At 40.1% G+C, this 22381-nt stretch overlaps 1 protein-coding gene across 2 annotated transcripts in view; it reads right to left on the bottom strand.

Annotated features, from left to right (window-relative positions):
* CSMD1 (CUB and Sushi multiple domains 1) overlaps positions 1-22381 on the bottom strand; it is a 2098967-nt gene that overhangs the window by 1071770 nt on the left and 1004816 nt on the right. For both annotated transcript variants that reach the window (XM_003940706.3, XM_074384178.1), the window contains exon 5: positions 12551-12758. In XM_003940706.3, coding sequence (XP_003940755.2) covers positions 12551-12758 — 208 coding nt within the window. The remainder of the gene's footprint in view (positions 1-12550; positions 12759-22381) is intronic.

Raw genomic sequence — 22381 nt, 5'->3', positions numbered from 1 at the left:
GCCCACACAAACACATGTGCATGCACTCATACAAACACACGTGTGTACACGAACACACATGTGCACACACATGTGTACATGCACACACACACATACAAACACCATGTGCATGCACACTCACACACTTTAGAATATAATCACTGCTCAGAAGTCTCCATCCCAAACGTTTCAACCGCTAGATATAACGAACACATAATTTTACTCCCTCGACGACTTTGCTATGGAACAATAATGCTTTCACTTTATTGGAAGGGGCGCCACCTCCTAGTATGGGAATCTCCGTGCACGGCAGAATTGTTGCACTCACAGAAGCTGGCTAGGTTGATGCCAGAATTCTTAACACAGCGTCTATGAATTAAGTATCTTCTTCAGTGCTGAGTCTGCACTCTAGGTCTGTCTGAACTTTCAGGAATTTTTTAGCCCAATTCATTGTGCACTCTTGCTTTGAACATTTCAAAACATTTTGCATGACTCCACTTTTTTTCCTGACTGTAGCCTGACAGTTTCCCTGGCTATCCTCCGACTCCGGTGAAGCCAGACCCCACCCTCTCTCTTCGGCCTCTCTTTGCTGCCCCAAAGCCCTGTCTCTTCCTCTTCATTATATGAAGACCCCATCCAAAACTCGGGAATCTCACATGTGGGAGCTACACGTTCAGATGAGCCGGATTTCTCAGGTCACTTAAAGGCACCACCCTAAAACACCTCCAAAGAGCCCTTTTATTTTATTTTAATTAATTAATTAATTAATTAATTTTTGAGTTGGAGTCTAGCACTGTCACTCAGGCTATAGTGCAGTGGCACAATCTCGGCTCACTGCAATCTCCGTCTCCTGAGTTCAAGCAATTCTCCTGCCTCAGCCTCCCCAGTAGTTGGGACTACAGGCATGCACCACCACACCCAGCTAAGTTTTTTGTATTTTTAGTAGAGACAGGGTTTCATCATGTTAGCCAGGATGGTTTCGATCTCCTGACCTCGTGATCCGCCCACCTTGGCCTCCCAAAGTGCTGCTCTTATAGGTGTGAGCTACCACACCCAGCTAAGAGCCCTTTTATTTTAAACTACCGCCGGGCCCTGTGATCTTGCGAAGACACTGGATGGAGAAAGAGCTTTATAACTTTCCTCATCTGGCTAAGAGCATCAACATTCTCTCTACAATCCTTCCCGGGGTTTCTAAAAGCTCAGTGAAAACTCTTCCAGGGCGTTCACTGAAACGTAAGTACCTGAGCACACTCAGACATCCCCAGCCGACCTTTCTAGGACAACTGAGTGGTGGACACCTTTTCAGTTTGAGGTGAAAATCTGAAATATCATGGTACAGCCACGTGCAAAGCCGAGCAACTGATTTTCCTGGCTACCAAAAGCCAGATCCCTCTTTCTTTTTCTACTCCTGTGATCAGCAGACCTTTATAAATTCTAAGTGTCCTGTTTTTTCAGCCTACTCATTATTTAGCTTTTCCAAATCCATGCAACAGACCAAAATCCTCATAATTTTCCTAAAGCACTGTTTTTCTTATACTGTGAGATTTGAGGGACAGAGTGAACATTTCCTGAACATTTTACCATGAAAAATTAATTATGTTTCACTTTCACTCAAGGTCCTGCCTTAAAAATTTTAAAGTGATTGTTTTTTTCGTTTCCTTTATTTTTATTTTATTTTATTTTTTTTGAGATGGAGTCTCACCCTGACACCCAGACTGGAGTGCAGTGACAGGATCTCAGCTCACTGCAACCTCTGTCTCCCAGGTTCAAGTGATTCTCCTGTCCTGGCCTCCCAAATAGCTGTGTTTGCAGGAACACACCACCATGCCCAGCTAATTTTTGTATTTTTAGTATAGACAGAGTTTCACCATGTTGTTCAGGCTGGTCTTGAACTCCTGACATCAAATAATACGCCTGCTTTGGCTTCCCAAAGTGCTGGGATTACAGATAGATGCAAGCCACCACATCCATTCAAAATTTAAACTGATTTGTATTATATTTTGAAAACATTGGATTGCTTTCTCCCACCATGCTGGAATGTGTTTATGTACACAGCATCTATCCGAGTTCTATGGGAGAAAGCGATCCAGCACACACACTTCTTCCTTGACACACACCGTGCCTGAAACAGCTCAGAGACTACACAAAGCCCAGTGTTTCTGTAACATGTTCTGTGATGACCTTCTTTCTTCTCTGAACAGCGACAGCATCTCTGCACCTGCACTGCTGATTTGTTGTTTATCACACATGGTATGATAATGACTAATGGATACGGGGGTTGGCTGTCTCGTTCCTGGTATAGTGGTAGGTTTCTGACATTTACTTTCATATTCATCCAGCAAGATAAGCATGCTTAATCTCATTTTTATATTCAGGAAACAAAAACTCTGAGAGTTTGACCCCCAGAACCCAAATGGTGAGGGTCCAGAGGGGAGGAGTGCCATTTTTAATTCCTCAGTTTCTCACTTGAAGACCAATTCTCCTTTGAGAACTGTGAAGGATGAAGGGGAATTTGCTGATAAAGCAGAAGAGAGAGTTTCCAGACAGAGAAAATGGATTGAAAGCAGGAAACTGCAAGTTGGAATCAGGTCGCTAGCAGCATCAAGTGCAAAACGGAATGTAAATATTGACAGGGCTCAGGCCAGGGCAGTCCGCACCGCATCAAGAAGCTCAGCCTTATCCAAACTCTTAGTTGTAAATTAACACCCTCCCAAAAAGAAATGGTTCATGGTCCAATCTGCTTGGCACATTGCAACACCGTCTACCTGATCTCTGAGAGTCACAGCGAATGGTCTGACATCAAAAGACTGAGAAATGTACAACAAATGAAACTGCTCAACTTCTTAACTCCATGTTCTTGAAAAGAGCTCAAAATGATTTTACTTTCAACACACAGCTATTAATAGACCTGGAAATGATAGTATGCCTGAAAATGTAGGAAAGCTATTGAAATATTGTGATTTTTTTATTCCCTTTTGATGTCACCTCTAATACACAGTAATCCTCTGGACAGCTGGGCTGGTTCAGAAAACTAAATCAGAGTCTCTGAGCGATGAGACCTTGGTGAGTCTGTGAATCCTAAATCTGAATCTCAATATTGAACCTGAGTTTTCTGGATTATCTCTATTTTATACCAGCAGCCCATTATCAATATCACATGGCATTTCAAAAGGACAAAAGAGCTTTCATCAAATTCTGAAATAGCACAACTACTGAAATGCTGTCCAGTTTGGAGGAAAACATGAAAATATTATGAATGATAATTAGCTATGGTTTTAGTTCTGTGTTTGTCAAATATGTATGCCACTCACAAACACCTTAGCCCCTCACAACTCAGTCTCTGGAGCACAGAACAGCAGCAACAGTCAGAACTTAACAATTGTCAGAAATGGAGAATCTCTGGACTCCAGAACTGCTGGGTCACAATCTGTGTTTTGAAAAGATCTCCGCTGAGTCCTGCACACATGAAAGCTAGACAGGCACATTTAATAGATAAAGATACACCTCAGTCAAAATTCCACTGTTCTCACATTTTATTTTTACCTAGTGATATATAGGATCTGAATCAGGACAGCATTTTGCTTTTCATTCACAAAGTTGAAGGGCATATATAAAAACAGCCCTGAATGTTAAGCAGTGCTGATTATGGTTGATTATATTTCCAAACAGCAACAAAGGGTCATCATTTAGGTCCTAATTTTTCTTTTGAAGTGATATTGTTACTGTGGTTATTGTCACACATTTCACAACCAAAGTAACATAAATGTTTTAAAAGTTGAGTGGAGAAGTAACACTGTTTTTATAACTTAAAAATCTGAAGGTTAGTTGCTGAACAGAGACTTTTAGAACTAGATACAGGTTAAAACTGTTTTTCAAAGCAGTTTCTATTTCAAAAGGTTGTTTTTTTCATTATAGGGCAGAAATCTGAACTCTCTATGGCACTCTTTCTTACAGCAGTACACACGCAGCTACTTGTAGAAATCGCTGCGTGGGGCAGGCATTGTGTTAAGGGTTTTCCAAGCGTCAACTCATCTGCTCTAGTTAGCAGCTCTCCGAGGGATGTGGCAATCACTTCCGTTTTACAGAGAGCAATCTGGGACTTCCAGGCTCTAGGTCATCAAACTCAGAAGTCATAAAACCAAGACTAGAGCCCAGGTCTCATTCAAACCGAGGTCTCAATCAGTAATCTTGGCTTAGCAACTATGCTTCTATGGCCTGTTCATGGAAAGGTAATGAAAACACAAAAGAGGGCCCTGCCCATCCCTCTCCAAGCTGGGTAAGCCTGGCTTCTTAGCATACTGGAACCAGTTGTGGTAACAGAGACAGAAAACCGGGATTCTCTTCTAGCCCATAATAACACTGCTTAGGGTAGGAAGGGTGAAGCACATGGTCGATTTGCAATGCTTTTTTCCCCCCAAACAATAAAGAAATTGCATTAAGAGGTTTCTCAGGAGCCATCTATTTTAAGTTTATAATTCAAAAATATCAAAGCCTTTATGATACCTATCTTTACCTAAGAAATTATGCTGTAATTCTCTAAACGATTTGAATCAGAAGAACTTAGGTACTTGTATTTATTAAAGTCAAAGGTGGGAAATATTAATGTTCTAGGCCACTGCTCATTTAAAAGACGCATCGAGCTTGGATAGCACGTACCAACAGGAAGGAACCCCCATGCAATAAAATGTCACATTTTTTGGAGGACTGTTGGATGGCACAAAATTACCTTATTCTCCTAACCAGTCCTCCATGAAACCTGGCAAACCTTCAGAAGAAAGAGAAAAACTAGATAGTCATGGCTTTGAGAGAAAACCTAAATAAGATATCAAAAATGCACAATTAGAACACCAGGTTTGCAAATCGGCTGATGTCAGGAATCAGTGAGAATTAACAAGCACTATTTAGAATCACTAAAATGGAGTTGTCACAACGGCCCTTTAGAAGGCAGTGTGTTTTTAAATGAGAAATTTATTTAACGGTGTTAATGTAGTTTTTTGTTGTTGTTGTTCTTACCACATTAAGGGCCACATACAAAAAGAAAGAAGAGTGATTACAAAAATGGGTCTTCATAGTTTGTGAAATAAATTTCAATCCATAAAAGAGTTTTTTTCCATTGCCTACAACTTAAATTATTTATAGGAAATTTATTTTTCAATAAAATGAGGTTAATTTGCAGAAATTTGACACAAGAGAAATATTACACCAGAGCTGTAGAGTTCATCTCTGCCCTAAGAATGGCAAGGATGGAGACAAGGAATTCACTCCTGGGATAATTATTTTTCCTACTGGCCCCATCTCTAGAGATCAGGGATGTTTTCTTTTTCTCTGTTACCCCTTCAAGTGGAAAATTTGATAAAATCTTGGAGTAAAATATTACATTTTATCCATAGCTATCACCATTTCATAAATTATAAAAATGTTCTGTATTTCAAATATGTATTCTTTGAAATCTTTTTTTTTTTTTTAACTTTATTGAATTTCTGGTATTGACTTAACCCAAATTAGAAGATGACTCTAGAATGCTATTTCTAGAATTTGTGAAGAAATCTGACAGGCTTAATTCTAGGCAACAGGTTAGCCAATGGCTTCTCAGAGTTGGAGGGGCACCTGCTGGTGAGCCCATCCCTTTCATGAGGAAGGAGAAGGGAGGGCAGGGAATCATTCCTAGGGTCTGTGCTCCTGGTAGTGAATCAGAGAGTCCAGCTGCCCCTTCACAGAATGCCACCTCCGTTGCTCCTGGAGGCTAATTCTGACAAGAAAGATCCTGCCTTCGGTGTCTGCTAGAGATGGTGTTTTTCAGAGGTACAGGAGGGAGAACGTGTCTTGTAACATCACAGCTGACTGAAACCTCTACAAGACACAGCCTACCCGTTTCACTCTGTTTGTAGGGTTGCGGTATCCTTCCCAGCAATTCCTTCACTGCCCAGTGGCTTCAACCATCCCCAGCCACCAGCTGAGAGAAAAGGTGGAGACTGGAAATCAGCTCCACATAGACATCATGGAGAAGGTACCTAATTCACCCAGGTAAAAATAAAAATATCTGGCATAGTGCATGTGAACAAAAGCCACCAATCAAGTTAGAAATTCTCCGCATAGTAGAATTAGCTGGTATTAAAAAAATTTTTCATTATTTGCCTATTGAGTTTCAGGGTGGAGGTAACTGCTACTTGAGGTAGTCTGGGGTGGGCAGTTTTCTTTACCTACCTAAGACTTCAGTGGGTCACAGTTGCATATGCAACCCTGCCTAGTCACATCTTTATGCACTAGCTTCATGTAACATCAGCCTGTCATCTACGTGTCCTCTTAGAAGCCTGATGATAACCATCATTATGTTATATCCTGAAATATGCATAACAGGCAAGTCTGCTAAGATGATTACATTACTGTATAGTTAATAACGCTGGAAAGAAACCTGTAAGAGTAGCTGATGGTGATACCACCACACGGTAACAGAGCTGAGTAGAAATCAGAAGTGGCAGCGTGCTTTCCTTGTATGCACTGAGGCTGAAGGCTGCTGAGGACATTTGAGGATGATAGTGGAATGCTCACACACTACATTCATCTTCCTGTTTTAAAAGTCAGCAAACAAATACAACCTCGACTCTTTTAAATAGAGGAGGAAATACACGCTGGGGCTTTATCTGTTCAAGTCTCCACCCAGCCTCTTTGCATGCTGGATGCTTGATTATTTCACTTCTTCGAAGCCTCTTTTTCTCATCTATAAAATGGGAATTGTAGCATCTCCAAGTAGCAGTAGGGAATATTGTTTACATTTTCCTGTTATATAACAAATGCTCAGTGATTCTTAGTAGTAAATGCCTTTTAGAAAAAAAAAATATACCATTCAAAAAAATTAGAAATGACATTTTCATTAAAAGAGGGGTTTATGAAAAGAGCTACAATATCATGTTAATTATGTCCTTAGACCTTCAGCTGCTATGTAGAAGTTCAAGAAAAGGAGAAATGTGTATACATATGCATGAGTGTGTGTGTGTGTGTGTGTGTGTGTGTACATATATTATGTATACTATATATACTTATTTTTATAAATACATAAGGATATTTATAAATATTTTTTTTCCTGTTTATGTTATACTTGCTCCCATGAAAATGTGTTGAGGTGCATACCTTACAACATGTTCCTGAAATAAAATTACTGACCCCAAATTTAAGATAGAAAATATGGGGCTGGCTGTCATGGCTCAGGCCTGTGTAGTCCCGGTACTTTGGGAAGCCAAGCCAGGAGAATCACTTGAGTTTAGGATTTTGAACAACATAGTAAGTCCCTGTGTCTACAACACTTTAAAAATTAGCCAGGTCTGGTGGTATGCACCTGTATTCCCAGATATGAGGGAGGCTAAGATGGGAGGACGGCTTGAGTCCAGGAGTTTGAGGCTGCAGTGAGCTATGCTAGAACCGCTGCACTCCAGAATGGGTGACAGAAGGAGACCCAGTCTTCAATAAAAATGTACATATAAAGGAAAAAACAAAAAACAAATCTGTCCATTTCAGTTGGTGACATTGTGGCATTGCTGTGTGATCTCCTCCATACTCATAAATCATGTCATTGCTTTTCCAAAACCATTTTCCCCCAAAAGATTGAACTGTTAATATGGAATAGGTCAAGTCCATAGAAACGCAGAAAGATGGAAAGGCCACAGTGCACCGGGGCCAAGGAGGCCAAACCAAATGCTCTGTGGGTCCCTGGAGCCCTCGCCCAGAACAGACATCAGTAGAATGGCCAGAGGAAATCACACCAAGTGTGAAAGTGAGTTAGCAGCACTGGGGCTTCCTTGATTTCTTGGTGCCAGTCATTACACCATGGTTACGTAAGATGTCAGCCTGAGGAAAGCTACGTTTAGGATATACGGCAACTCTCTGTGCTAGGTCTGCAAATTTCTGTAAAATGAATTCAAAATCATTAATAATAACAAGAGGAGGGAGAAGATGATGCCTCCTTCCTTTTACTTTGCGGCAGGTTGAGAGAAGGATTGATTTCAGGGAGTCTGTTTCTCAGCATGTTCCTCTATAATTCTCCCTTGTTAGAAATTAAACAGAAACCCAGTCACTTATCAATTAAGTGACAAGCTGGGTAAACACTGGATATTTTAATTGACCCTTCAATGGTCCTTTGAAGCTCTCTCAGCTTTGCCCATTTCTCCGAAGTTTTGTTTTAACTTCAGCCAATCACTGATTAGACTGATTTAATAGTGAAATTGTGCCAGGTTAATGAGAACAAAATATGCTAAGTTTACAAAACGGTCTTCCCAGAGTTTCCCTTGTACACTTGTCTCAATGTGGGCAAAAGAGTCTCGAGTTATGCTGGTTAATGAAAAATAGAGCTTATGCCTTAAAAAAATCAGAAAGTAACAGATTTTTTTCTTGAAGCAGTAAGGCAGGCCTAATCCAAACTTGAGGAAGCATTCTTGCATTTATTATGGCTGATCTTTTCCAGCGAGGGAGATCACACCACCTGTTTGTTTCACTAGTGTTATTTCTGTAGTGTTCTTCCACGTACTCTGCGTGCCCCTCTAAGCATGAACATAATGGGATAGACAGTCGGTGGACAGTAGGGAATTCCCATGTGGAGGTGAGCAGCTGAACAAATGCCCCAGGGATACAAAAGAACATGAACATAAAGACAGGTGTGGGTTCACTGGGGCAAACTGAACAGGGGTGGGGAAAGCCTGGTGGGGAGGAAGCCAGGATAGAGCCAACTAGGTAGTTGTGGACAGCCTGGAAAGGGAAACTGAGGCTTCCAGGCTCTGTCTTGAGGAGCTGACCCTCAGTCGCAGACGTTAAGACCTGGATGTATCTAAATATGTGTTGCGACACATTTTCAATGCATTTATTTTTATTTCCTTTTTCCTTTTCTTCTCTATCCTCCGCAAACTCCCTGTTGCAGAAGGGGTTGGCCGCATGGTTCTTTTGTGATATAAGCACATATTTTAAAGAGAGTCAATGTTCCCACAGTGTTCCCAGCCAAGACTCTATAACCTTAATCCCGTTAACCATCAGGTCTTAATTTAGAAATCACAGAAGGAGAACACTGAAATCAAATCAACTTTCTTTCTTCTTGATATTTTTAGAGGTACAAGTTATAGGCTACACCATCAAATCTCTTCAGAAAAAATAACACTTGGCTAGCTTAACCATTGCACATTTCCTTTCTAATTGCAGGAAAAATAATGACTAGACCATGAGTGACTAGAAATGGCAACTCTCTATTAAAGTAAGGGATTGATAGGAAGCCAACCTGCATAAAATTAGAACCTGACTAATAAAAAAATGCCAGGCTCATCTAATGTACATATAGCCTAGGAGGTTGAAATTACTAATCCACTGTATGTTTAATATACAGATAATTTTGGCACATGACATCATCCCCTATATTTAGACTGCCTTCGTCGTTGCCATGGCAACCCTGACTTAAAACATAGCTGAGTGGGTAATTTCACTCCAAATTAAATGAAAAGAAGGCTAATCCTATTGTTGTTCTTAACAATTTTCCAAGTAGCTTCTTCTTAGAGTGCCCTTGCTTATATGTCCTGTTTTTAAAAATAGATTATCAGGAAATTATTGTGTGTGTCTGCACTGACTCTACTCACAGCCATGCACCACCCTCCTGGCTCTGTGGAATGACCTTGCGCTCGGGGAGAGGTCACGCCACCCACAATGCTCCTCGGAGCTGTCCACGCAACTCTGGAATGGGCAAACCTTTTCAACACATACCAATTTGGGTCATTTAATATTTCAGAGACTGTCACACTAAAATAATAGTCTTTTTAAGGTAAATCATACTATGCATTTTTACAGGCCTATAATTATTCACTTATACTTCACATAATTCTGTTTTAAATCTCCTCCTGTAGATTTCCATAGTTAGTTAGGAGAACCATCTCTTTCTTTTCAGCTTCCACTGAAGAGTCATTGAAAGCTGAGAGTTCCACTTAAAGGTAGCCCTTATGGCTGTGTCAAGATATTTCTTTCGACTATTATGATAAACACCAAACGTCACACACACACAAAGCCCTCTGTTGACCCGGCACATGTGCCAAATTGCTTCTTTATCTCCATCACGACAGTTACCTGTTCGAGGCTTCATAATCCAGCCTGCAGTCCTGAAACAGAGAAACTACTTCTCTGAGCGAACTGAAGCTCAAACCTGGACCACACTGACTGGGGGCTATACGGAGAGAGTAGAAAATGTCCCAGGGTCGGAGACCTTGAGCCTGAGCTCTGAAAGGGTTCCATCAGCTTTGCCATCTGCACCTCTGAGGTTTATTTTTAAATGTACACCTCTCAGCCTGCACATATCTCAGGTGTACTTTTAAATCTATAATAATAGATAACGTAATAATGGTAGATAACGGTAATAATAGTGACTCGGCAGGACTTTTGCACCAAGCAAACAGGACAGCATAAGTCATCCTAAGAACACAAGTGTAAATACAACTCTATCCCTGTCTAATCATGGCTGTTTGAAGAGAGCAGCTAAGCTAACAGACAACAGAGTTTACCAGTCATGAAGGCACACAGGGTCAGAGTTCCCAGTGAGAACTTTCCCACCAACTTCCCTGGCAAATACCCAGAGAGATTCCAGGGACCTAGAAGATGTCTTCCAGTCTGAATCCAGGCACCAGGAAGACAGGGGCAATCCCCCTGGCTAGCCATGCTCGTATTCTCTCTGTGACAAGGACGATCAATTGTTGACCTAAAGTGCGACAGTGGTCCCACCAGCCTTTCGGACAGAACACACTTGTCGTCACAGTCATGATCTGCACTTTTTGACTTAAACTCAGTTTGTTTGGTAAAAGCTGCCACTGGTCATGGGTTCTAGAATCACTAACGAATCGTCCTCAGTTTCTTCTACCTCTCTCCCAACCTGACATTTTACCAGCAAGGCCCTCAGTCAATGCCCAATACATCTAGACTCTCCTGAAAATAAGACCATTAACAGTAAGCATATAAATTCTGAGAATCACTCCCTATGTAGTTTACACTTCAATGATTTTCTGAAAACCACAAGAGTGTAATTCTAAAGCTAGAAAGCGTTTAGATCACTTGAATGTCTTTAAATGATTAGCAGAGAATAGGCGCTCAGCAGATGTTTGATAAATTCATTTTTAAATATTTTTAACCACAGCCTCTCTTTTTACAAACAGACCCGTCTAAGGTCACAAGGTCTTCTTTTGGCAGAACCTGTGGCCGACTTTAGGTTCTCCAGCTCTCAGCTCGGCTTTTGTTTCCATGAACACTGATGTGAGACATAGCGAGATAGGTACTGGTTTAAACGAATTCCTGAGTGTTTAAAGTTAAAATTGCACCACATACATTAAGCAGATGTGTCTGGGATGATTTTAAAGTGTCATTCGGCATGAATACAATTGAACGCAAAGGTCATTGAGGTAGAATCTGTTTAGTGTTTTCCTCTGTCTTATTTGGAATAAAAGTTAACACAAGCACAGTAAACCCAGCAAGGAAAGGACTTCTCTGTGAATCGAAGCCCTCCACATTGAGCCTCGTGTTTTGGGAAGCAAAGAACAGTCCAATTCAATTCCAACAATGGATTTACAACAAGTGTCATATTTACAGTATGCTTCCTGTTTGACATGTTTATCCTTTAGCCTTTGCATTGAAATGCAAACTGTAACCTGCGGACAGGTCCAGTCACTCATTTCATATTCTCCTCTTCCTACACATAGATGGCCAAGATTTCCTCTGTGTCTACTTGAGTTTCACCACACATGTACTTGTTAGTCAGATTTCAAGATCGAAAACAGGCAACTGAAGCAGTTTCGAAGTGTTAAGGATTTAAATAATAGAAACAACCACAACAACACAATTTAACACGCAACAAATGACTTAGTTCGAGATAGAATTCAAGGCTTTACACAGCGATGCTTTGAATTCTCTCTTTCAAATTGCACTTACGGACACAAACAAAACTGTTCTTGCCATCAAGACCATCACACCAAAATAGGCTGTACTTCATAAGATCTTGCTTTCCTTTGCCTCCGCTAGGGTACACACCAGAGAACTGAGCATCCTGTGATTAATTATATACATAGGTTGGACTAGGTTCTGTGTTAAGTGGGTTTGTCTTTGAGGATCTCGTAGCCGCAGGCACTTCTCATACGTGGCTACTCGATGTGGTACGCGGCCTTCACGAAGAAAAAGAAATGTACAATCCCATAACTGCAGCAGTCTCTCAACGTGAGATAAAAGAGAATACACAATCTAAAACTATCTGTTCACAGTGAAACAGCTCAGACCAAACCCAAAACTAACTAGCCTTACTTAGTTGCCTTAAAAAGAGTCCAAAAAAGAGAGCGCTGTAAGTTCAAGCACCCAGATCCCTTCCCAAACTCCAAACACCAGCACAAAGACGGCTTAGAAACTTTGAAATGAGTCACACTAAAGGTAACTTTTTCAGAGCCAGAAAAGCAAGGCGTAAAAGAAACACTCCTGCTTGCCGGTGAGCAAGCAGAGACAAGCACTGCTCGAAGCTCGAAGCTCGCTGGGGGAAAACACACCTGCACCCTGTGTGCCACCTCTTCCCAGGACTTACCATATGGATGGAGCTTCTGTGCCACTGATCTCTAAGAAATCGTATCCTTCTTCCAGCTGAAAGTCAGTGAAGACCAGAGCAATGGTGTCCCCGGGCTCTGCGAGGATGGTCCACGTGCAGTCAGCATTGTTCTCATACTCTGAAGGGAAGTGTGGGCTGGAGATGGAGCTGCTGGTCCCACGTAGGGTTCCTCCACAGGCTCCCTCAGCTGCAGGGACAGAAGCAGAAGGAAGGCATCACATCTCAGGGTGGTTTTCATACACAAGTGCGTCCACCAAGTGTCACTCTTGATCAGCAACAAATATTTTCTGAACCCCAAACTGAGACACTGCCATCTGAAAAAGAATCTCTTTTGATATGTTAATGAGTTCTGTGAAAGGCTTACAAAAATCTACCAATTAAATTGCATTACTAATTGAATGGCCGTTGTGGGAAAGATGGAAATGGTGGCTTTTCTAAAATGTGGAATGTGTAGCTGCCATGTACTTGACATTGACAGGCAGCCTGAAAAGATTTTCAAAGATTTTCTCGGAATCTCGGAAGACGGAGCTCTGTAAGCTATGTTTTCAGACTTAAATACGTGGCCATTTTTTATTAATTCATGGATACCTGTCTTTGAGAATACTGTTCCCTTAAAATAAATAGTTGCCCTAATTTTATTTTCTATAGAGTAGGCATGAATTTGGGTTTTGAATTTCAGATAGCTACTAACATAACAGAGGCACATCACCTCCTAAAACTGTCCTTAGCGGAAAACAGGTACATAAGACATAAAATGGAATATATTGGAAAACTGAGAAGTGAGAGGCCAGTAAAAATAAAAGTGCATTTAAAATACAAACTGACGTTGTAAAAATTATTGGTTAGAAGAGAAATAGATCTTGCAAAGTTTGCTATAGAGTAAAAAATATTCTGTTACATTTATATCATCTATTACAAAATATTATGTACACATTATGTACATATTAAACTATATGTTTGTATAGACACATGAAAGAGAAGCATTTCAAAATAACATGTTTTAAAGCATTTTTAAAAATTTGTTCCTTCCCTCCTTTCTTTCTTTTCTTTCTCTTTTTTCTTCTTCTTTCTTTCCTCAAACACTGCCTATCCAGAATGTATATTTAATAGTTATTGATTCTGATACTACAGTGGGGATGATATGTAGAAGTCAGCCTGTTACCAAGAGTGGGGAATTTGCCTTAGGCAGAGCTTGTGTGAGCAGCCCTGAGCTCTCATAAAGTGCATATAATTGACCATACACCAAAATTATGGCAAAGTGAGAGGAACCGGCACCCTTTTATTGACTCCTCTCAATTTGCAGGTTCCAATATTTTTTTCACCTTCCAGGGACATTCTTTTTATTTAGGCAGGACCTAAGCATCACTAAAAAGTTGAAATAGACCACACCTTGTCGGCACCAGTGAGAAGGTGATACAGGTCCCTTCAGATTAGCTGCCCTCAGTTTACTCAGAAGAACACCAGGGGCACAGGGGGAGTGGAGAGCACACCGTTTTAGGTCCCAGAGCTTGGAGGATTGCATTTTCCATTCTTCCTATGGGATGCTAGCCTGGTCTACATACTAGGTGTCCTCATGCTGCTTATGTCAACTAATGCTAATGGCAGCTGTAGGCTGGATGTCTTTGAGAGGTTCACTTGGGGGAAAATTGTTCCCTTCAAATATCAGTGAAATCAAGACTGCGTGAGGGATGGGTGTTCTTGTGTTTTAGTAGCTAGTCAGTTCGGCACACCCACCCAAAGCATGTGGCGTTGTGGTAAGGGATGCCCATATTTTGTAGGACATCTCAGGACACTCATTTTCAAGATCCAAAATTTATTTTAAAATGAATAATTATTAAGTGTGGGGATTATAAAAATAATGCTATCATGGTAATGTTTTCTTTTAAAAGTGCAAAACTGAACACGAATAAAAGTAACTGTGTGCATAGTGCAATTTGAAAACTGTGAAAATGGTTCCTGTGGCCACGACCAAATGCCTCTCCTGCCCCCCCCACACCAGGGGCACCTTTGTGCAAACACACACACATCCCTAGTCAAATGAGAACCACCTCCACACTGCCCTGCTGGCCACAGTTTTTATTATACTCTTGAGAACAGCTCTTAGGAATGTGATCATACAGATACATTTCCCGGTTAAAGTTGCATTTTTGAAAATAGAGATAAAAATGAGTCACAAATGAAAATAAGAGGAAGCACATAGTCCAATAATGAGGAAAAATATAGTGGCTACTACTGAGATTCAGACATTGTGCAGAATTCAGCTCTGAGGCCCTTGGGTTGGGATAATGGTGAATCGGGTTAGCAACTAAAAATGAGATACACTTTGTGTTTTTTTTTCTTTAAACTGAAATATAATTATTCTCTTCATAAATGGATGAGGTAAATAAAACTAGAGACAGATATTTACATTTATCCTTGATTAAATAATTCTATATAAACATATCATGCATGTATATAAAGATTTCTGTTTTTCATGTACGAATATATCATATATAGTTTTGGTCATTAAAGCAATATACTTTTATTTAATATTTAGATTTTATTCTTTTCTCTGAGTTCATTATATACTGCAAAAGTTAAGTCATCTCAATGTAAGAAAAATAGTTCTATCACCTTTATTATATAAAAAAATAAAATATCATAGATGTCTGGAATTAAGAAAAGTTATCAAAGTCCAAGTAACCCAAATGATGTACCTGAAAGATTCATGAAACGTATTAATTGACATCCAACTGCTGAAACTGCATACATTCTTTATAATTCACCTTGTTGGCAAGCAATCCCCCCTTCCAAAGTTTTAGAAGGGGAAAACGATAAAAGGGAAAAAAAAGTCCTGACATCAAATGTTTACGAATTTTTGCCATAGCAACCTATGAGCTGAAGCATTGTTTATTATTTAAAAAGCTATGAAACAGTTTTATTTATGTGCATAGTATAGAATAAACATAGAAGACAAGTGTATAGAATAAGAAGCTTAACTGGATTCTCCTGGGAAAGCATCTCAGTAACCTTGACCAGAGGCGAATTTAAACCCATCTGATAAGAGTATTTACAGGCAGCCAATATAAACAGGGACTGCAGCCACAGCTCCAGGGCAGGGTCCTGGGTCCCCACCCTGCAGCCATTAGCCCTCTGGTTTCTCCACTTCTGGAAGGTCCAACGACCTGCAGGCGGTATCTGGGGAGTTTGTGGGGCTCCAGGCAGTGGATATGTGTTAACTGGTATAGGAGCGTTTTATTATTTTAACGGCTGCTAAAATTGTGCTGGTACCCACTCCTGAGTACCAAGGCTGATCAAATGAACATACCTCACAGTCCTGCAGCTTCTTTTTATTTAAAATGGCAGTGGTTGAGTTGGATAATCTCCAAGATTACATCTATGTCTAATATGTCTTAGATCCCCAGAGTCTAAGATCTTAGACACTTAGTATTTACATTTTCCTAAAACTTCACCTGATGCATGAGCGGATCACGGAGACCCTTACTTCACTGGACCAGCAGGGGTACTGTGCTCACTGAATCCAGGTCAGACCAGAACATCTACAGCAGACAGGTCTTGCAATTTTACGGTAACTTGGCTGGGAAAGGATTAGATGACATAAGGAAGGCAAAAAAGAAAAGCCGATAAAAATAAAGAAAATGAGAAATTAAAATAAGGTAGCAGACAGGAAAAACAATTCTCCCAAACCTGCAGTCACTATTGCATTTTCTTCAGTCGATATTTTAATGCCCATAGAACATTTCAGAATGCGTTAAAGTTAGAATCATGCCAGGATAAATAATAGATGCAAGGTGAATTAGAATTCTTTGTATAGCACTCCACATAAAATAACTGCAGAATTCTATTAAGATAATCGGATTGATAACCTGAATATTATGTATATAACACTAACAAGAAGAGTTCATGCTATTACTCATTGGAAAAAAAAGCTTCAATCACAGAAAAACCTTTAGTATAGACTGAGGCAAAATTAGTGTTGGTGCGTGTGTGTGTGTGTGTGTGTGTGTGTGTGTGTGTGTGTCTGCATGCAAGCCTGTGTGTTTGTGTGTATGAGTGTAATATGTGTCTTTGTGTGTATATGTGTGTTTGCATGTGTATGTGCATATGTGTTACTGTTTGTGTGTGTTTTTGTGAATGAACAAAACATTTTAATTCTTAATTTCCTCACTATTTTTATAAGGGATTTCATTTTATAAACAGTAACCTTTTATACATATGTAAACATAATAGCATTTGAGGAAGGGCCACATAATTACTATCTTTGATGAGCAAAAGGTTTTTAAAAATAAATCAGCTTGTTCTGCTTTCAGGTTTATGCAGCTCTGCGTGCTGACCCATTTCAGAAATAGTGCAACAGAGGAAACCGTTGTCGAAGCACGTTTGGACTAAGAAAAATTAATTTCTTAATTTTTGATATAATATTTACTTGTGAACTTATCTTCCAGTTTGGTTGATAAAGATACTACATTGCTTCAGCATATCACTAAAGTACAGAGACTCTGCTAATGGAAATGGATAGTGTAGATGTGTTGTAAGGACCCGAATTTAGTATATAATGAAATGTACATCATAAGTGATGACTGAAGAGGCATTTTTAAACAAGGTATATTGGAATAACTCAATAGAAATTTTTAAAACATCAATTTAAATATTTCCTCATACAAAATACCTGTTACATATATTAAAATGTTTGACTGTACAAAATAATGGGTAACTCGCCACAATAAGATAAAACATGTGGTTTCTAATTAAACATTAGCTCACCTAACAGAAATTGCAAACTTTAGTGAAGCAAAAGTAACTTTATAAGTAAACCAGTCTACATGTTTGTTTTTCAGAATAAATGTATAAAAATTAAAATAACACAATAAAAATATTTGCAGCGACAGAGGATATTATTTATACTTATTTTATTGCATTTTAAAAACAAGATGCAAAGAGATACATGGAAAAAAGATTTTAAAAGCCAATTTAAATAAGAATGAATTCCAGAATAAATTAAAAACAAACATAGGCCGAGTTTCAACTTTTCTTATTATGATAGGCATTTAAATTAAAACAATACTGAAATACCATCTAATATACATTAAAAAGCTAAATTTTGAAAATACATAAAAACCAAGAGTAAGATTGATGTATTTGTATGTTACTAATATTAACATGCATTAGTATAATGCTTCAGGCAATTTATCAACACACCAGTGACAATGAGAGGGCTCATATTCCTTGGTCAATTATCCAATTTGGGGTCTGATGTTTACTGAGTACATTTTAGATGTCTAATATGCTATACCAAGGTCATTATGTGAACTATTTTGTTTAATCACTTCAAAATTGTGTGATAAAGTGTTTGTTTTTGTCTCCATTTCACAGTTACCAAAAGAGAAGTTTTTAAAAAATTTTTTTTTTTTTAGAAAATAGAAAGTCCATCAACTGGAAAACATTAGGAGACTCAGAAAATATCAACTAAATAAAATTAAAATTAATCAGCATAAACATTCTATTGCAAACAGAACAAAAAGAGTATAATGTCTGCTCTGTGAAAAGGCAGAACAAATTGGTCCACATTAAGGTAGATACAGATGTATATTTCTACTTAAGTATAAAGACTAAGAAATGCAGATTTTTAAATATAATTGTGTATTGTAATAATATAATTGTTATGAGATTTTAAAAAAATCCTTCAATGTTTTGTCAAGAAATAGTTTAATATCTAGAAATCTCCTGATAACATTCATGAATAATGAATGAAACTTTTGAATTCTTTTTTTTTTTTTTTTTTTTTTTTTTTGAGACGGAGTTTCGCTCTTGTCACCCAGGCTGGAGTGCAATGGCGCGATCTCGGCTCACCGCAACCTCCGCCTCCTGGGTTCAGGCAATTCTCCTGCCTCAGCCTCCTCAGTAGCTGGGATTACAGGCATGCGCCACCACGCCCAGCTAATTTTTTGTGTTTTTAGTAGAGACGGGGTTTCACCATGTTGACCAAGATGGTCTCGATCTCTTGACCTCGTGATCCACCCGCCTCGGCCTCCCAAAGTGCTGGGATTACAGGCTTGAGCCACCGCGCCCGGCCTTGAATTCTTAATCATTGCAGATGTAGAACATATAATGTGTTTCTGACAGAGTGTATCAACAAACTACATATTTAAAATATATTACAGATGCCGTTGTTTTTGTTTTAAAATAAATTCTGCCATGAATCTTTTTGGAAAGGAAAGCCTAATTTATAGTAGAAAAATAGTTGCCTAATTTATCTATAAAATATCTGGATTTTATGTTATATTTAGTAACAAGGAAGACATAAAAATGAAGTAGTATTTATAGCAACATGTAATTTGCTATTATAAACAAAACATTTGTTTGAGGTTTTCCTTCTTTCCTTCATTTTACTATTCTACAAGATATTTTAGATTTTAATAAATTTGCGTATTAAATAGGTAGTTTCTTAAAATTATTCAGCTGATCAGGTTTCAAAGCTGACCTGGATGAGATTGGAGACATTGTTCCTTTTTGTTGTTGAGATGGAGTCTCTCACTGTCGCCCAGGCCGGAGTGCAGTGGCACAATTTCGGCTCACTGGAACTTCTCCCTCTGGGGTTCAAGTGATCCTCCTGCCTCAGCTTCCCAAGTAGCTGAGATTACAGGTACTCCCCACCATACCTGGCTAATTTTTTGTAATTTTAGTAGTTTTTACCATGATGGTCAGGCTGGTCTCGAACTCCTGACCTCATGATCTGCCCGCCTTGGCATCCCAGAGTGCTGAGATTACAGGCATGAGCCACAGCACCCGGCCCAGGAGACTATTGTTCTAAGTGAAATAACTCAGAAATGGAAATCCAAATGTCCTATGTTCTCACTGATAGGTGGGAGCTAAGCTATGAGGATACAAAGGCGTAAGAAGGATTACAATGAGCTTTTGGGACTTGGGGGGAAATGTGGGAAGAAGGTGATGATAAAAGACAACATGTATGGTGCAGTGTATACTACTCAGATGACGGGTGCATCAACATCGCAGAAATCACCACTGAAGAACTTATTCATATAATCAAATATCACCTGTTCCCCAATTACTCAAGGAAAGTAAAATAACAAAGTTTCAAACCTATAGACATTTATTGTAATTGCAGAAAATAAAATGCAGGGTCAGGTCTGACTCCTTGAATAGAGTCAGGTGGCCAGGAGGTCACCATGCCCTCTGCAACCAGTTAGGTACGAAGTGTTTCACAGGGTCATAGCTGCAACCTGGTGGCTGACAATCAACACTGAATTATTTCCAGTTTCACACCATGCAGTGAGACACTTGCCTTTCTCAATGAATTGACTCATTCTTTGATTATTTTCTTAACTGTGTTTTATTGTCTGAGGACATTCCACAGGGGATTACGATGTTGGCAGTCACAAACTCACTCTTGATTGAGAGAACACAGGGTGTCTCCCATGGATACTGTATGTGGTGCTTTATTGTTACCTCAAACAACAAGAGAACTTTCAAGACTCCCTCATTTGGTTTATTTCAGCTAAACATTTGGAAGCGAGTGGTTGTATACAAGCAAACATTAACATTAGAATAAACAGTGTCAAAATCTCATTTTTGCTTTGCATTAATAGACCCAGGACTGCTAGCATAAGCATTGCCTCTTAATTCCCTGGTCCCCATGAACAGGAGCCAGCTGCCAAAATCACTGGGAATTGGCTTAGAACTTGACTTTGCAGAACATGCATTTATGTTAATTAATTTATTCATTCAATACATATGAAAACCAATGCTCTACTAGAATGAGCAGGGAAAGCTTTTCTGAAAATACAATATTTAGGCCAGATTTGAAAGAAAGGAACTATTCAAGGAATAAGCTAGAGGAAGAGCATTCCCAACAGACGGAACAGAAAGAACCATGTCCCAGAGGAAGATATGACATTCATATATCGACCACAAATGATTATGTACTTAAAGCTCCCCACAACATTTTTGGGCGCATTCTCATGCAGTTGCTGAGATTTCCTGGGTAGAAATATACCAAGTTTGTGTGCGGGAGGCAGTCTCATTCACCTTCGGGATCCTGACTCAGGAATAAACAAAAAATCAAAAGCATTTGAGAGGCTGGGGTAGATAGATCACCTGAGGCCAGGAGTTCAAGAGCAGCCTGGCCAACACAGTAAAACCCGATTTCTACTTAACACACAAAAATTAGCTGGGTGCTGGCATGTGCCTGTAATTCCAGCTACTCAGGAGGCTGAGGCAGGAGAATCACTTGAACTTGGGAGGTAGAAGTTGCAGTGAGCCAAGATCATCCCACTGCACTCAGACTGGGTGACAGAGTGAGGTTCTGTCTCAAAAAAGAGATACACAATTGGCCGGGCGCGGTGGCTCAAGCTTGTAATCCCAGCACTTTGGGAGGCTGAGGCGGGTGGATCACGAGGTCGAGAGATCGAGACCATCCTGGTCAACATGGTGAAACCCTGTCTCTACTAAAAATACAAAAAAATCAGCTGGGCATGGTGGCGCGTGCCTGTAATCCCAGCTACTCAGGAGGCTGAGGCAGGAGAATTGCCTGAACCCAGGAGGCGGAGGTTGCGGTGAGCCGAGATCGCGCCATTGCACTCCAGCCTGGGTAACAAGAGTGGTACTCCGTCTCAAAAAACAAAAAACAAACAAACAAAAAAAACAAACAAACAAAAATACACAAAGCCAATATTCTCAGGATATTAGTTTTATTTAGAATTGGTCCTTCCCTTTGTCAAATCCGTGGGTAAAGCAAGAGCGGGAACAACACTAGTCGATGCCCTTTTCCTTTTAAACTGCTCATGTAGATAGAGCACTATCACAACATCTGATTTCTATGAAAGGAAGTCCAGAATGGAATCGGAAGCAACTCACCACTAATTATCACGGCTTATATCATCATTCATGTTTCTTTTGTGACCTAGAGAACCCAAGACTTACAGTTTTTCTCAGTATAATCAAGCACTAATGCCCAGTGTCAATAGAACGTGCCTTCTGTATATTTTCGATTCAAAGCTGTAAACTACACACATCGCCACTCAAAATAAAACCAGAGCTTACCAGGCCCTGAAAGACATTATGTGGACTGGACTCTCGGCTTCTCCTATTCTTTTTTTTTTTTTTTTTTTTGAGACGGAGTTTCGCTCTTGTTACCCAGGCTGGAGTGCAATGGCGCGATCTCGGCTCACCGCAACCTCCGCCTCCTGGGTTCAGGCAATTCTCCTGCCTCAGCCTCCTGAGTAGCTGGGATTACAGGCACGCACCACCATGCTCAGCTAATTTTTTGTGTTTTTAGTAGAGACGGGGTTTCACCCTGTTGACTAGGTTGGTCTCGATCTCTTGACCTTGTGATCCACCCGCCTCCGCCTCCCAAAGTGCTGGGATTACAGGCTTGAGCCACCGCGCCCGGCCTTCTCCTATTCTTTATCCTCCACCTCCTTTGGCTCCTCTCTTCCCTGGCTCCAATTTCCTCGTTTTCTCACTGGGTGTAACCACAGTGCTTCCTACGGCCAGGGCACCTATGTTCCTGCCCCAACGCCTTTGCACTGACCACCCCGCCTGAGAAGTGGCATCTCCTCAACTGACTTCAGGGCCCTTCACAAGGCACTTTCCTGCCCACCTTGTCTGACCACCGTATTTAAAATAGCGCTCACCCCGATTGCTTCCCGCCTCTCCGTCCTGTGTGTTTTACTTCGCGGTGCCTGCTGACTGCAGAGCAATGGCATGCAAGCTTTATGAGCCTGTTCCTGCACTCCTGCGCACCTGCTCCCGGGAGCCAGCCCGATCCTCAGGAAGCACTCTTTCCTCCTC

This window comes from Saimiri boliviensis, chromosome 13 (genome assembly GCF_048565385.1).
Source record: "Saimiri boliviensis isolate mSaiBol1 chromosome 13, mSaiBol1.pri, whole genome shotgun sequence".
In the NCBI taxonomy this organism is placed as follows: Eukaryota; Metazoa; Chordata; class Mammalia; order Primates; family Cebidae; genus Saimiri; species Saimiri boliviensis.
This window is presented reverse-complemented; position numbering and strand designations above follow the sequence as displayed.